Source organism: Lutra lutra, chromosome 5 (genome assembly GCF_902655055.1).
Source record: "Lutra lutra chromosome 5, mLutLut1.2, whole genome shotgun sequence".
In the NCBI taxonomy this organism is placed as follows: Eukaryota; Metazoa; Chordata; class Mammalia; order Carnivora; family Mustelidae; genus Lutra; species Lutra lutra.
Genome location: NC_062282.1, coordinates 106264466 through 106282499, shown reverse-complemented (window position 1 = coordinate 106282499; position 18034 = coordinate 106264466). Strand labels below are relative to the sequence as shown.

At 37.7% G+C, this 18034-nt stretch overlaps 1 protein-coding gene across 1 annotated transcript in view; it reads right to left on the bottom strand.

Annotated features, from left to right (window-relative positions):
* Positions 1-18034, bottom strand: part of JMY (junction mediating and regulatory protein, p53 cofactor) — a 113249-nt gene that overhangs the window by 8685 nt on the left and 86530 nt on the right. The window contains exons 6-10 of the mRNA XM_047729628.1: positions 17790-17977; positions 15534-15620; positions 6965-7060; positions 4656-5253; positions 2892-3202 (exon numbers count right to left, since the gene is read on the bottom strand). Coding sequence (XP_047585584.1) covers positions 2895-3202; positions 4656-5253; positions 6965-7060; positions 15534-15620; positions 17790-17977 — 1277 coding nt within the window. The 3' untranslated portion in view covers positions 2892-2894. The remainder of the gene's footprint in view (positions 1-2891; positions 3203-4655; positions 5254-6964; positions 7061-15533; positions 15621-17789; positions 17978-18034) is intronic.

Genomic DNA, 18034 nt, shown 5'->3' with positions numbered 1-18034 from the left:
ACGGGCTGGTATGAACAACTGCTGATGGGCCATGTACCCCACCTGGGCTACTGTGGGCAGCAGCTGTAATCAAAAGACGAAAACACTCATTTCTTAAAGGCCCAACTGTGTGGTTAACTAATCAGTGCCTATGATGATAGTTTTAGGCATAGGAGCAGCTCACTGAGAAGCTCCAAGCAAGAGACAAGGGGATAGGTAGCACTGTGAAGTGGTAGAAAATCTACAAATACCCAGTTAGACACCCTGAATTCCTAGACATAGTCACACATTGAGTAGATGTGTGACTTCTACAAAGCACAGTGTACACAGGTCTAAGCACAAATGGTCTGAAATTAATGTGGGATCCAAAAACACTGGGTCCTACACAGTGATACTTAGGGCCTCTATAAATAGAGGATAGAGGAATACTAATAGCCTAATACCCAAGGCAGGATAGTGGTGCTACTACTGAATGCTGGCTGGAGCACACTAAAAAAGGTAATATACAACCACTTATTGAGGGGAATGTGATTTTTCATGACCTTTTTTGTTAAACCTACTGATCAGTGCAGACACTGATGGGGAGAGGTAGGGATGGGAGCATAGCAGAAGATCTACATTTTCCTGATGGAACCATGCCCAGAAGGAGCAGGTAAAATTGCTTTTGGTAGTATTTTATTTGACATATCCTAAACATTATCTTTCAATATGTTAGTAATATAAAAAAATTAATGACATAATTTACCTTTTTTTGTATTAAGTCTTCAAAATCCAGATGTATATCTGCATATACATCAGATCTATTCAGTCAGAGTCCATGGGAGTGAAAGCCAAGAATCTGTATTTTTAATAAACTCCCAGGTAGTTCTTATGATCAGGCATATTTCAGAATCACTTCAATAACAAGTTTATTATTCCTTCACCTACTTCCTTTCCAGGACTATGAGCCCCCCCCACCATGGTGAATGTTGTAAAGCCCACAGAAACACAGTCAGTCAAGAGAGCATAAGATAGTTAAAAGAATATATGTGCATATTTGCATTACAGTTTGCAGAAGTTACATTTCAGTTAGGACTCCTGTTAGGTTCTATCTTTACTAACTCTATATTTAGCATAATTTGTGCCACAGAACTATATAATTAGCTTACTAAAATGTGTTCAAGTAAAAACTCTATTACTTTAGGAGAACCCCAAATGTGTTACCAGTACCCACAGGGGTACTCAATAAGACATGCATACACTTATTAGGTATTTACTGTATTAGCTGCACTTTTATCTCCATCATGCAGTAACTAGGATAGGTCTTAAAATGATAAATCTTCATTTTATAAGCTTAGAAAGCTAAATAATCAGTGCAATAATTTTTCTAAACTGATCTTAGAAAATTCCTTTGTAGGCAGCTAAGAAGACATCAAAATTCAATATACATAAGTTTGTACCTGAAATACTTTAGTCAGAAAAGGCCTTTTATGTATGTATGTATGTATGTATGTATTCATTCATTCATTCATTTTAAAGATGTTTTTTATTTATTTGTCAGAGAAAGAGAGAAAGCACAGGCTGGAGAGCGGCAGGCACAGGGAGAAGCAGGCGCCCCGCTGAGCAGGGAGCCTGATGCAGGGCTCAATCCCAGGACGCTGGGATCATGACCTAAGGCGAAGGCAGATGCATAACCGACTGAGCCACCCAGGCATCCTGCCTTCTCTGTGTGTTTTTTTTTTTTTAAAGATTTTATTTATTTATTTGTCAGAGAGAGAGAGAGAGAGTGCGTGAGAGAGCAAGCACAGGCAGACAGAGTGGCAGGCAGAGGCAGACGGAGAAGCAGGCTCCCTGCCGAGCAAGGAGCCCGATGTGGGATTCGATCCCAGGACGCTGGGATCATGACCTGAGCCGAAGGCAGCCGCCCAACCAACTGAGCCACCCAGGCGTCCCACCTGCCTTCTCTGTTTTTTTTTTTTAAAACAAGAAGTAAGACTGTCACTTTACTGGAATAAGACTGTCCTCTTTATTTGGGCTATAGCTATACTGTAGAAATTTTAATTTATTTTTTTAAAGATTTTATTTATTGGGGTGCCTGGGTGGCTCAGTGGATTAAAGCCTCTGCCTTCGGCTCAGGTCATGATCCCAGGGTCCTGGGATCGAGCCCCGCATCGGGCTCTCTGCTCGGCAGGGAGCCTGCTTCCTCCTCTCTCTCTCTGCCAGCCTCTCTGCCTACTTGTGATCTCTGTCAAATAAAATAAAATAAAATAAATCATTAAAAAAAAAGATTTTATTTATTTATTTGAGAGAGTGTGTGAATGAACAAGAGAGCACAAGCAGGGTAAAGAACAGAGGGAGAAGCAGGCTTCCCTCTGAGCAGAGGACCCTCCCCCCTTCCACCTTCCCCGCCACCAAAAATGTCCTGGGATCATGAACTGGGCCAAAGGCAGACACTTAACTGAGTAAGCCACCCAGGCACCCCTATTGTAGAAATTTTTAACAAGCAGGATATAAACACAGCATTTATGTAACAGTATCTTTGAAAAGCACTTTCTTTTTTTTTTTTTTTAAAGATTTTACTTATTTATTTGACAGGCAGAGATCACAAGTAGGCAGAGAGGCGGGCAGAGAGAGAGATGGGGAAGCAGGCTCCCTGGTGAGCAGAGAGCCCGATGTGGGGCTTGATCCCAGGACCCTGGGATCATGACCTGAGCTGAAGGCAGAGGCTTTAACCCACTGAGCCACCCAGGCACCCCGAAAAGCATTTTCAAAGTTCCCAGAAACTACACAAATCCTGAAGTTCATAAATCTATGGTCCATGCTATAACTGAGCTGTATAATAATAAACCTCATGAATAAAATAGAACAGACCTCACCATTTAATATAAAAGCTGTATTACTGAATGCTACAAAAAGAAAATAAGACCATTTACCTGTTAATTTTCCCAATCTGTGCAAGGCAAAGCTTCCTCTTCATCCTCTGACTCAGGGGACGCTTCTTTGATTCTTCTAAGAGCTTCATGGATGCTCCGTGTTAGAGGGTCTGTGTCAGGCAGAAGTGTGAAGGATTCTCTCAGCACTTCCTTCTGTACCTTCTTCAATTTTACCCCTTTCCTGATTTGTGCCAAGATATTATTACTATCGTCTTCATCAGGAAAAGGAGGCAGAGTTCGCTGTTCAACCTTTTTCAGATGAAAACTACCACGCTTCAAGGAAGCTAGCACCTCATCCATGGGTGAGCTCACTTTACAAATGAAAGAGAATAATTACAGTTAGGATCATAATTACAGTCCAACTAGAAACCTCTAGACTTCAGGACTGTGCTAGCCGAGGACACTGAAAACAACACAGACCATGAAGTATGGACTGAAGGTTTCCCAGAAACAGATGGGATCCCAATTATGCTTGTTTAAACAAACAAAGCCACAACACCCAGGTTCCAATTCCAAGTTATTATCTCTATGATTTCCCATGTAAGAGAAGCAAGCAGATTGGGAGCTGGAAGGTGGTCTTTGGGAATATAATGGGTGAGACTCCCAAAGGATTTCCATAATTCAACAGCTCAATCTAAATTCAGACAGCAACTGAGTTACAAATGTAATTTTAAAGAACTAAGTTTTGATTCACTATGGTGATTTTTAAATTTTTTTCAAGAGATTTTTAAATTATTATTATTAAATAAACTCTATCCCCCATGTGGGGCTCGAACTCATGCCCCTGAGGATCAAGAGTTACATGCTTTACTGACTGAGCCAACCAGGTGCCCTGACTACAGTGACTTCTGTTTTTTCCATTTAGCTGTTTTACATATAAAATTCTACTCCAGTTATGGTAAAAATATTTTAATGTATGATCTCTCAGATTAAAATTTAATATACAAATTATTTTATATAATGTTCTCCTAATGAAAGTGACGGACCAGGATTATAACAGTTTTATTTATTTTTTATTTATTTATTTTTTTAATAGATTCTTTTTTTTTTTTAGATTTTATTTATTTATTTGACAGAGAGAAATCACAAGTAGACAAAGAGGCAGGCAGAGAGGGAGAGAGGGAAGCAGGCTCCCTACTGAGCAGAGAGCCCGATGCGGGACTCGATCCCAAGACCCTGAGATCATGACCTGAGCTGAAGGCAGCGGCTTAACCCACTGAGCCACCCAGGTGCCCTATAACAGTTTTATTAAGGCATATATGGCATGCAATAAATTATGTATGCTATTCCCCATTCTTCCTTGCTTTTTTATACAAAGAGTATACCAAGGCCCTCAATATGTGACCAAATGTTACATGGTCCTGCCAGTGTCATCCTAGTGTGACAGTCCTGCCCAGCTAGCTTACATTTTCTGGTGTGAATACCTTACCCGTTATTTCCTAGGTTTAAAATCAGATTTTCTTTTTAACACAGAAGGAGCCACTTACTATGTATTACCAGATAGACCAAGTATCACTTCAAAATACATAGGTTTTAGAACATCCCTAAGAGCTCAAGAAGGTACACATTTCTGTGTCTATACACGTTTGCTGATGCGGACTGGGAGAATTTGTGCCAAGCTGGGACTCTGCAAACCTCTTTACTGTCGAATAATGTCCAAAAACAAAATGTTTTAAGCTCTGTAGGGTGCTATGAAATACAATGTCCTTTGATTATGTCTTAACTTATTCAACACATGAATATGAACATGTCTGTTTAACTTACCTCTTCTCCTCTGTAAACCTTCAGCAGTCTTTTTCAGCTTCTTCCTGGCATTGACCAGCTGGCTGCTGTCAAAGAGATGTGCTGAGGGTGCACTCGCAGACTTTGGGATCCTCTTCTCATTCCCCTCTGTTCTAGGCAGACCTTTCTCCAGTATCTCTAGGGAGCTGTCCTTAGCAACAGGCAGAGGGGGTGGTGGCGGGGGAGGGGGAGGCGGGGGTGGAGGAGGTGGTGTTGGGGGAAGAGGTGGGGGGAGTGGAGCTGTGATAATAGAACCTGGTTCGAGGTCAATATTATTCAAAACTGGAAGAGATACAGTGGACGGCAGTTCAGAGGTAACACCACTGAGAGGTAATGAAGTGGCTTCAAGTTGTGCTAATGAAGTATCTTCAAGTTGTGAGAGGCTTTGGGCTTCTGTTTTCTGTGATGACCCAAGCTTCCCTCTTCCTTCCTCCACCTTTTCACTGTTCTCTTCTGGCTGGAGCGTTCCTGGCAGAGGGTCACACTGGTCCTCACAGGGCACAGGACTGGCTGTGCTTCTTCTTCTGGCATGAGCCAGTCGCAATCTGGTTGATTTAAGTATGACTTGGCCAGGGTACCTCTAAAAAAATCAGAAGTTATTATAACTGGTCAAATTACAGTAAAACAATTTATGAACAAATGGCTATTTTCTCCTTCTGATGCAAGATGTTATTTTGGAGCTTTTGTGATTTTTCAGGGAAAGTGCTTTTAAAAAGTTAAACAGAAGACTAGAATACCAAAGCATAATACCTTTCGACAATTATCATTGAGCTCTATTTGCTTATCAACTCCTTTATCAAGGCCCTATCCCCTCTTACCCACTTAAGAAGCCAACTGTTCAGAATTATTAGAGGATTTGAAGATTTTTAATGACTGAAATTAGTAATTTAAATGGCAAAATAGCAAGATAAAAATACGAAACATCAATGATATTGGTATATAGAAAGCTATGAAACTATTAGCTTCTTACATGTATTTTCACAAGCTTACAGTTCAAAATGTTAATTTTTCATTTTTTAAACATTTCCTGGTATTCAAAAAACTCTCAAAACAGTATGTACATTTTTATGATGGAAGAAGAGGGAATACAATTTTAAGTACTAACATACAGAACTTTTATTCTATCTTTTACTGTAGTAAAACCTAGCATTAATGGATTTGGTGAACAACATTTACTTAACACAAGGTTTATCCTTGTCAGCACAGATAGGAAGTTAGACTCCTGAGCACTTACATAACTAGAACCATTCAGCTTCAACACAGCTCCAAGGAAATGTTTGGCTGCTGTGTACTGGCATCCAGGGTCCTGGGTTAGCCTGGCAAGAGAACTGCCAAACCATTTCTCATGTAAGCTGATCCACTCTCTAATTCTGCCAGGGTCATTTCCATAGATTGTTACCATAGGTTACTGTATGTGCTATTAATAACAAGTTGATGCCTGAAATGGATAGTCAGTTGTGAACTAATTAATTTTATAAAACAACAACAACAATCCAGGTTTGCCAAAGGCTGTGATGATCCTTTTATACTACTGAAATGACAGGCCAACACCACGAGGTTATTAATGCTGTACACAAATGGAAGAAAGGTATGGGGTGCTTGGGTGGCACAGTCACTTACATGACCGACTCTTGGTTTCAGTTCAGGTCATGATCTCAGGGTTGTGAAATCGAGCCCTGTGTCAGGCTCCACGCTCACTGCTTAAGACTCTCTCTCCTTCTCCTTTTCCTTCTGCCCTTGCCCCCACTCATTCTCCCTCTCAAATGATAAATCTTTAATACCTACACAAATGAATGGGAGAAAGGTAGTCCTGTAATCACACATTAATTTTAAAAAAATATTTTAATACTTTATTTGTTATTTTGTTTATTTGAGAGAAGAGAGGGGGCGGAGAATCTGGAGTACACTCTGCCAAGCGCAGAGATGGACGTGGGGCTTGATCTCTCAATCCTGAAGTCATGATCTGAGAGAAAATCAAGAGTCAGACACTTAACCAACCGAGCCACCCAGGAACCCCTCAAGTAATTGTCTTTTTTTGGTTTTGTTCAAATTCAAGTTTGTTAACAAATAGTGTATTATCATTGTGATTCATCAGTTGCATATAATACTCAGTGCTCATAACAACAAGTGTCCTCCTTATTGTCCATCACCCCATTAACCCATCCCCCAATAATTACATTTTCTAAATTATAAAGGAAAAACTAAGTTTTTTCTCATAATCTTCCAATAGGAGTGTATATGTAGCTGTTTAAAAAAAATGAAAAACAACCAATTGATCATACTTTTATTACCTGTTTAAAAGTTCGAAGTCTATCCAGTGTTCTCTGTCTCTCCTGGCTAACCCAAGCACTTTTTCTTTCTTCTTCATCATGTAATTTTTCTCTCTTCTGATAAAAAAATGAACAGTAATTTCATTATGACATGTCCTGTTCATTTTTATTATTAACTGGGCGGGGGGGAATACTTCTCAATGAGTAAAAAAAGTAAAATGGGTAACTCAAAGAATGATTCATTAAACAAAGTGTTTCATGGAATGAAACTACCAATTTTTAACAGAAATCATAGTTTTAAAATTCACAGTGATATGCTGACAAAACAATACCATTTCTTTTTTTTGCATTTACCCACAATTAAAGATGTTTACTCTGAAAAATAATATCAAATCTTCTCTAGACCAAAAAATGTTCCATTTTGAGTTTCTGGCTTAGACAATTTAAGTATAAAATACTTGTAGCTGCTCTATTCTGCAAAATCAAATAGTTACCTTAAAAATAAAAACAAATAAAATCAGCAACCACCTGGCCAATTAACTTAGATACCAATATAACCAGCAGTTAGAAAAAAAGTATTTCTTGAATTATATATGAATCATTTGGTTTACTATCACACCTTGAAGTTGGGAGTTATCTGCAGAGAAATTTAGAAGTTTCCCTATGTTAATGCTAACTGGTAGTAACTGTGGAAAACTGTTTGTATGTTTGGTATATGGAGACTCCTCAAAAAATTAAAAACAGAATTACCTTATGATCCAGTAATTTCACTACTAGGTGTTTACCTAAAGAATATAGAAATACTAATTGGGAAATATATATGCACCCCTATGTTTATTGCAGCATTATTTATCATAGCCAAATTATGGAAGCAGCCCAAGTGCCCATCTATGGAGAAATGAATAAAGAAGCTTTGGCATATATAAAACAGAATATTGCTCAGCCATAAAAATAATGAAAACTTGCCATGTGCAACAACATGGATGGACCTAGGGAGTATAATGCTAAGTTAAATAATCCAGAGAAAGACAAATACCGTATGATTTCACTCACATGTGGAAATTAAGAAACAAATGAGCAAAGGAAAAAAGAGAGACAAACCAAGGAACAGATTCATAACTATAGAGAACAAACAGATTGTTGCCAGAGGGGATGTGGGTGGGAGGAAAGGGTAAAAGAAGTGATGGGAATCAATAATACACTTATCATGATATGTACTGAGTAATGTAAAGAATTGTTAAATGATCACACTGTACACCTGAAACAAACAGAATACTGTTGTTAACGATACTGAAATAAAAAAAAAATTCCTTATGTTGCTGAATCACCTAAAGGTTATCTAATTAAATCTGATTTTACAGAACAAGTATTAAATGAAAAGGCATTTTAAGCTTTGCAAATAGGCTATGACTTTATTTCCTGCTTTGTTTTAAAAACTTGGAGATACCTCTTATAAGATGAGTTAATTCCATGTGAAGAGGACAGTGCTCTCCAGTGTGTCACTAACTTGCCTTTCTTCCATTTGTCCTTTTCAAAGTCAATCTTCAATTATTCCCTTACTCTATTACGTCTTTTCTTTCCCACCACCAGCTTTTCCCTGAACCATTTCTACTGACGGTTTCTGCTTCATTTGTCTTCAGTGGATTACACTGAAATCCAAAGGGTGACTTGAATCTTCAGGCTGAAAGTGAAAGGGTTTCAGGAAACCCTGACCTACAATCATCACCTGGTAAAGTTACTAGACTTCCACAACCAACAAGAACTCATAATACTTATGAGTATCTGAGCAGAAAAATCAAGTCTCATGGAGGATGGGTGGAAGGAGGGGAGACCTCAGGCCTCACACTGCAACATTCAAAGCTACAAGAAAGTGTAACAGTCTCTATAGAATTTTAATAGAGAGAAAATATGACAGTATGACCTAGAAAAATTCTCTTAGGAAATGGACAAGCACCCCCAAAACATGCCAGAACACAGAATATATGGTAACCATGAAACCTTCCTGAGATGGCACCTCAATGAAATCTAACTCTAAGATGAAACAAAATAAACTCAGGAAGCGGAGTTGTGATAATCTATTTTAGTGGTTTTTTCTTCATAATTTTTTTCTCTATTGCTTTAATCTTTCATAAAATCACATGTCTTTTTATAAACACAGTAAGGTTTTTAAAAATGTATAAGAATGGTTGAGAAGCATCTTTGCAAGCCACTAATTTTAAAATTGCATATAATAAGAATTTTTAAAGTAGCAGTAAAAAAAAGGAGTTTAGAATATGCTTTTTAAAATCAAAATCTAGGGGCGCCTGGATGGCTCAGTGGGTTAAGGCCTCTGCCTTCGGCTCAGGTCGTGATCCCAGGGTCCTGGCATCGAGCCTCGCATTGGGCTCTCTGCTCAGCAGGGAGCCTGCTTCCCCCCCACCCCGCCTGCCTCTCTGACTACTTGTGATCAATGTCAAATAAATGAATAAAATCTTAAAAAAAAATCAAAATTTATACACATATCAATATACTCAATTATTCAGGAAAAACCACCTTGCTTATAGATAAGACAAAATTAGAAAATATTAAGACAAGGAAACTTTTTAAGATCAGAAAATAAAGAAGGATAGCATGTTAAAATACCATCTAAGAGAGTAATATGCTAGGGGGAAAGCAGCTGAAGATAAAGAAATTCCATTCTTCCATCAGACACTTGTCAATTTCCTGTCAGCCAGGCCCTATATTAAGCCCTAGAAAAGCAGCATGGATGTGTAGGTGGTGGTGACAAAGAAGAGGCATGTTAAATAGACCCAGAGGTTTAATTGTCAAGTACCAGGGGAGAAACGGACCCTGCTGGAGGTAGAGGTGGTAAAAAAGAGGAAAACTCCCAGAAGAGAGCACAGGCAGCTCTTGGACAACAGCCTTAGCAACTTTTTTTTAGGTAGGTCTCCTCAGGCAAAGGAAACAAAAGCAAAAATCAAATACTGGGTCTATACCAATATAAAAAACTTTGGCACAGTGAAGGAAACCATCAATAGAAGGAAAAGGCAACCTACTGAATGGAAGATACCTGCAAATGATATGTCCGGTAAGAAGTTAAAATCCAAAATGTATAAAGAACTTATACAACTCAATACCAAAGAAAATAATAATAATAATAATAATCTGTTTTTAAATAATAATAATAATCTGCTAAAAAATGGGATTTTTTCCAAAGATATGCAAATGGCCAAAGGACTCATGAAAAAACACTCAACATCACTACTCATTGGGGAAATGCAAATCAAAACTACAATGACATATCCCCTTACACCTGTCAGAATGGTTAGAACGAAAAAGACAAGAAATAACAAGTGTTGGTGAGGATATGGACAAAAGGAAGCCTTGTGCACTGTTGGTGGGAGGGTAAAGTGGTGCAGCTACTGTAGACAACAGTATGGAGGTTCCTCAAAGAAACTAAAAATATAAATATCCTGAGGCGCCTGGGTGACTCAGATGGTTAAGCATCAGCCTTTGGCTCAGGTCATGATCTCCAGGTCCTGGGATCGAGCCCCATGTTGGGCTCCCTATTCAGCAGGAAGCCTGCTTCTCTGCCTGCTTGTGCTCTCTCTGTCTCTCATATAATGAATAAAAAATTAAAATATATATATATATATATATATATATATATATATATATATATATATCTCCTATGATACAGTAATTCCACTTATGGGTATTTATCCAAAGACTATGATAACAGTAATTTAAAAAGATATATGCACCCCCATGTTTGTTACAGCATTATTCACAATAGCCAAAATATGTAAGTGACCAAAGTGTCCATCGAAAGAGGAGTAGATGAAGATGGATATGTACAATGGAATATTACTCAGCCATAAAAAGAATGATTATCTTGCCATCTGTAACAACATGGATGGACCTAGGGGTTATTTTGCTAAATGAAGTAAGTCAGACAAATACTGTATGACTTCACTTATATGTGGCATTTAAAAAACAAAATGAACGAGCAAACAAAAAAGGCAGAAACAGAGCCATCAGCAACAAAGAACAAACTTGTGGTTTCCAGAGGGGAGGGAGGTGGGCAGGTGGGAAAAGGGCGTGGAGGGCAATGGAAGGTACCCGCTTCCAGTTACAGAATGACTAACTCATAGGGATAAAAGGTACAGCACAGGGAATATAGTCAGTGGTACTGTGACAGTGCTGTGTGGTGACAGGGGTAACTGTACTTGTGGAAAGGACAGCATGATATATGGAACTGTCATATCAGTATGTTGTACACCCAAAACTAACGTAACTACACTTCAATTTTAAAATAACCTCTGTTAGAAAAAAAAAAAACTATTATGAACACCAAACTAGCTAAGAGACTACACCTTAACTGTTCAACACAACAAGGGATTGTAATTATGTGATGCCACAGAGATGTCAGCAATGGCAATCATACTGCAAAAGGAATGTTATCAACTCAATATGCTACATCTTAAATTTACACAGTTACATCTCAATTAAAAAAAACTGCCAAGAAATGGTTTTAAAAAAAAACACTGTAACCAAAATAATCTTAAAACTTCTGATCAGTTTCCATAAACTACAGCTTAAATTATTCTGCATGTACTTTCTTGAAGTGAAACCCGTCAATTAAGAGAGTGTGGTTAATAAAACAAGAATGCACTTTTTAATGGGAAAACTGACTCATTTCCCCACCATTTCCTTCTCTTACTCCATCTGTCTCTCAGCTTTAAAAAAGAGTAAGTAGCTTTACACTTTCTTTTTTTTACACTTTCTATTCTGTCTCAGAGAGTTTACTATCGAATATTAAAATAAACTTCCAGGGCGCCTGGGTGGCTCAGTTGGTTAAGCGACTGCCTTCAGCTCAGGTCATGATCCCGAGTCCAGGGATGGAGTCCCTCATCAGGCTCCCAGCTCCATGGGGAGTCTGCTTCTCTGACTTTCTCCCCTCTTATGTTTTCTCTCACTCTCTCTCCCTCAAATAAATAAATAAAATCTTTAAGTAAACTTCCTTAGTCTTAAATATTTAATTTGCAAGGATTTCCAGAAGAAATTTTTGAGACACTAACGTTAACATCTAGGAATGTGCATTTTAAACCACCCGAGGGGTTTAAATAAAGGTGGCTTAAAACCAACTTTGAAAAACAATGATTTATTTTAATGTAAGCCAACTTGCCATTTACTACAGTTATGCATGTTAAAGATAAGGAGATGGCTAGTGGGCTCATTCTCCCACATTTAGCATTCCACCCAAAGCTCATATTAGGCAGAAATTATAAGGCAGATGACATCTATTTTGAGATCCCCTCAAGTATCAGTTTCCTCATTTTTACTCTTCTTTGCCCTAAGAAACTCTTGAAGAAAGGATTTAATACTCATTCTAAAAAAATAATTAGGGGCACCTGATTGGCTCTGTCAACTGTGTCTGCCAGGAGCACTGGGCTTCCTGCTCTGTGGTGAACCTGCTTCTCCCAGCTCCCCTTGACTGTGCTGTCAAATAAACAACAATCTTAAAAAAAAAAATTAGTTACTACATCTACCGAAGTAGTGGCATTTCACCAAAGCCAAAATCTTCATAAAATAAGTAACAATGTCTAAGCAAGGATCTCAACAGCAATCTGAGAGCACAGGTGCAGATGCTGATAGAAGAATTCTTTTTTTTTTTTTTTAAACGATTTTATTCATTTACTTGACAGAGAAAGAGCGAGAGAGGGAACACAAGCAGGGGGAGTGGGAGAGGGAGAAGCAGGATCCCCACTGAGCAGGGAGCCCGATGCAGATGCTGAAGAATTGTGCCATCCATGCGCCCCTGACAAGAGGAATTTTATTTGCCTGTTCCGCTGGCCCATTATCTACCCTTCACAAGGCAGCTTCTGATCTATGAAAAGCACAATGCAAAATAAAAATGCAAGAATTAATTTTGCTATTTCTAGTTTCATGGAGAATGATGAATCTTACAGTTTAGTTTGGCTACTTTTACATGTTTAAAATCAAGAGTAAGGGGCAACTTTAACATATGCCAAAAGGAGCTTAAGGGATTAATGCAGACAAATTTAAACCATCTGGCCTTTAGGGTGACAAAAATTACATGAGCATATATAGTGACATGGTCCTGTCAACATTTCTACTATTTAATGAAATTTAGAATCAGTGGTTGAGTAATCTAAGACACATATGTCTGAAAAGACTGAGAGGATAATACAATGCAGCCATGATGAGGTATAGCAATGCTGGGAGTAGATTTCTAATACAATTTTTAAAAAAGTGACATAATGAGCTCAGTAAATGATAAACAGAGAGTAAGTTCCTCAACTTCATAAGTAACATCTACCCAAATCCTAAAGCTAAGCATGGTAGTTAATGGCTAAGAAACTAGAAGCTTTCTTGTTAAGATCAGGAAAAGACAGAATGTCCCCTCTCACCATTCCTTCTCAGTTCGCATCATACTGGAAGTTGTAACTAATGGAAAAAGAGGAGTAAGTAAAATGTGTATAGATTGGGATATAAGAAATAAACCTGTCTTCATTTGCAGATGACAAGACTGTTCCTGTAGAAAACCTGAAAGAACCAACAGAAAAAGAAAACTGGAACTAATGAATGGATTATAGCTTGGCTGCAAGGTTGACATATAAAAGTCAAATGCTTTCTAATGTACCAGCAATGAACACATCAAGTTTAATATTAAAAACTATTTACATTACCACCCCAAAAAAGAAAGATTTAGGCACAAATCTAATAAAATATGTGTAAGATCTATATTAGGCCAACTATAAAATTAATAGATTAAATAAAAAGGATCTAAGTAAATGGAGAGCTAATTCCCTGTTTATAGATAGGAAAACACAATATCAAGGTGCCCATTACTCCAAAATTTAACCTATAAACATGATATAATCCTAGTCAAAATCTCATTTGCATACTTTGTGGTTACAAACTAGCTTTGGAGAGACAAAAGACGTAGATAAAAATAATAGAACACAGAGTACAAAATAGACCCAAGTATATTTAATCAACTGATCTTTAACAAAAGAGCCAAGACAATCCAAAGGAGAAATGACAGGTTTTTTTTTTCCTTAAAGAAATGGTGTTGGAACAACTAGACATTCACATTTAAAAAGAAGTTTTGCTACAGACCCTATACCCTTCAGATACATTAACACAGATCACAAACTTAAATGTAAAATAAACTATAAAGCTCCCAAAATATAACACAGGAGAAAATATAGATGACCTTGGGTTTGAAGAGGACTTTTTAGAAACAGCACCAAAAGTACAATCATGAAAGAAAGAAGTGATAAGCTGGACTTCAGTAACATTGAAATTAAAAATATTCTGTTCTGCAAGAGATGCTGACAAGAGAATGAAAAGACAAGCCGCAAATTTGAAGATATTTGCAAAAACCCTATCTAATAAAAGGACTGTTCTCCAGAATAAAGAATTCTTAAAACTCTATAAAAAGAAAACAACCCAATTAAAAAAACCAGCAAAAGACCTGTACATAACCTCAGCAAAGAAGGTATAAAGATGACAAGAAAGCATTATGAAAGGATGCTCATTATCATACACCACCAGGGAACTGCAAACTAAACACTCATCAGATACCACCACATTCCTAATTAGAATGGCTAAAATACCAATGCTGGTAGTAATGTGGAGCAATAGAAACTCTTATTCATTGCTTGTAGCAATGCAAAATGCTACAGCCACTCTGGTAAACAATTTCACAGTATCATACAAAATTAAGTCAGCTCTTACCTTATGATCCAGCAATTGTGCTCCTTGGTATTTACCCAAGATATGAAAATTTATGTGCACACAAAAACCTGTATGAATGTTTACAGCATCTTTATTCCTAAGTGCCAAAACTTGGGAGCAACCAACATGTCTCGTTAGGTAAATCAGAAAATAAACTGTGGTATGTCCAGCACTTTTTAAAAAGAAATAAATTATCAAGCCATGAAAATGCATGGAGAAAAAGAAAGAAAGAAAATAACTGGAGGAATCTTAAATGCATAGTACTAAGTTATGTCAATCTGAAAAGGCTACATATTGTATGAGTCCAATTAGACATTCTAGAAAAGGCAAAACTGTGGAGAGAGTAAAGATCAATGGTTGCCAGGGATGTAAAAGAGGTGGGGATGAATACATAGAACACAGGACATTCTCAGGGTGGTGAAAATGTTCTATATGACATTATAATGGTGGATTCATGCCACTATGTATTTGTCAAAACCAACAGAACACACAGCACCAAGAATGAATTTACACTATGTACTTTGGGTGGTAATGATGTATCAGTGTTGATTCACTGAATGTAACAAAGGTACTACACTCTTTGGCTTGAAGGAGAAGCTCTGCATGTATGGAAGTATATGGGAACTGTCTACATCGTGTACTTAATTTATCTGAAACTGTTCTAGGTAATAGTATATGTATGTATATGCATACATATTAAACTACATACATTCCTATATACATATATATGGAATTAATGCTAACATCTAGTTACTCACATTTTCTTATTCTCTATAAATCTTATTCACTTTGAGACATGTAAATATCAAAGTTTTCTTCTAAGTCTCCACAAGTTCAAACTTACTAGTTGTACTGTGTGATGGGTTCTATATTCATCTTCACTCCGAAGGCGCTGTTGGAACTTTTCATTATGTTTTGCAATACAAATTTCCTATAAATACATAAAATATGTTTTAATATAAGTGAAACCTGGAAGACTTGGAACACCACACCAGAGTTTATTTTATTGGGTTTAATTTTTAATCTTAACATGCACCTACATGGCAAAGCATCAAGTAGGCCATGTCTTTTCTCATCTGGAGTACTGAAGCAGCAGAAACCAAATCAGCAGGAACTGAAAAAACTACTAACTTCTCTAAAGATTCTAAGTCTTATTATACTCTTTAAACTAGTCTGAGTTTACAGACTCTTGGCTGAAAGTACATACAACTCTTGGCTGAAAGTCTGTATTCTAAACTCTGATGGGTTAAAGAACATGATTTTGCCTGGAGTGTTTAAATAGTATTATGAAGTCTGTATCTTATGGTCAGAGACTGAGTGAAAAGACCTTAAAGATAAAAAGTCAGAATGACAAAGAAAATATAGGAATGCTTATTCTAATCACATGAAAATATAAAAATGTAAGAGTAAAATAGGAAATATGTGCCTCTTTACAAAATAATGCACTACCATCTGACAACATTTAATGATACCATGCTATGTCTTCATTTTCCCTCGGTATTCCTAGAGAAGACCTCCAGGCAAAAAGATGGCCATTGGTTTCCAACACTCTCAAAACTATACCAAAAGATCACTCTTCTAACCAGATAAAGTGATACAATGAATGGCCTTTTAAGCCAGTAAACTACATTGTAAAGCAAATGTACTGTCTTTTCCACTAACACTGGGTTGATTCTACTGCCTAACAGTAGAGATCCTGAAATTAAATTCTTCAGGGCAGTCTCCAGAGGAATAACAAAGGTAGTTTTATATAAGTAACATGCTACAGTGATACAATGACTCAGGCTTTGAAATCACACAGACCTAAGAATCCTATCTTTGTACCATAACTAGCTGCTTTTCCCTGGGTGATTTATTTAACTACCAGGAGCCTTAGTTCCCTTGATTACAAAATGAGAATATAGGTCCCAAGTCCCTTATTTTTCAGATTTAGAAAGGTGGGATGTTGTATACACACTACCCAGTAACTCCAGCAGGATCTGAAATAGCACCTTATTAAGAAATACTAACATTGCGCAGTGAAATATATAAATAGTCAAAGTAAGTGGAGATGGACAACTTCCTCTCAACTCAGCTCTGGGTTTGTCACCAAGTATGAGAATATTTTGATTTCTGGAGCTTTCTTGACTTAGGCAAAAGATTATTCTCTCATTTGACTAGGTGTATCATTAAAGAAGATAAAAAAGCATAAAGAATAATGTTGTTTCTATTCTTCTTCTTAAAAAGCACAATCACAAAACATAGACTTCAAGTCCTCATGACCTAGCCAGACACCCAGTCTTTGTTTTTTCAAGAGGAGAGGCAGGACATGATTTACATACAGTCAGAACTACCCTTGGGTATGAAATTCTATTGAGGATATTGGATAAACCGAGCACCCTGTGACTGTGGGCATGCTGACACAGAGAAAAGGATTACAACAATGTTACATGGAGAGGTGTGTTTTTATCTTTTGTATCATACAGTTGATCTCATTATCTTTCTTTTTAGGATGTAGTGTTTCTAGTTTCCTCTCTTTCCAGCCATCTCTTGTCATTACTTCTTCCCCCTGCAGACCTACCACCTCAGGTGGCAGGCTTGGAGGGATGGGGATAAGGATGGGAGGGACAAGACCATCGAGAGCCCCTGACTCCATGTGATGTGATGGGTTGCAGCAGAGATGAGGCTGCAGGTTCTTGGGGGGTAACCTTCCCTACCTCAGATTTAGATTAATATATATAATTCCTGCAAGACTGAGGTCAGAACCAAGATTTCACTAAAGAACAGCACTGGCCTCCTTAAATAATGAGCCAGAAACTGCATTACATGGGATCCTACAGTCATGCCATTCAGCAGAATCATGTTCAGGGTGCCGCAGGTAAACAGGACATCATCACTGGCTGTTCTAATGTGATTAACAGGGCTGCTCTCGGAAAACGACAAAATGTTAATATATAATGGCCTGAGTGTTGCGAAGAGGTAACTCTCACTTAGTTTTAAAACATGCAACTATTAATGACATACCAGGTTAGAATTATCAGATATGGGTCAAGGATTAAGTAATGCCTAAAAGCAAGATTTACAATTAAGGCTGTCTATTCAATAAATACCTATTATATACCTTCTTATTTCTGAGGTAGGCTTTCTTGGCTGAAACCCGTCCACGTCTTGCTTCCAGCTGGCGTGCTTTCTGCTGAAGTTTCTGTAGCTCTTCTCTCTGTAAGTGCATAGATGCTGCCATCTCTTCCTTCTCCAGCATGGCCTCCATGCTTTCGTAAGTGTCATAGTAAACCACTTCATCTCTCTTTTCTATAACAAAACAGCAACAAGGGGTAGTGGCTAAGAGCATCGGCTACTGAGCCAGAA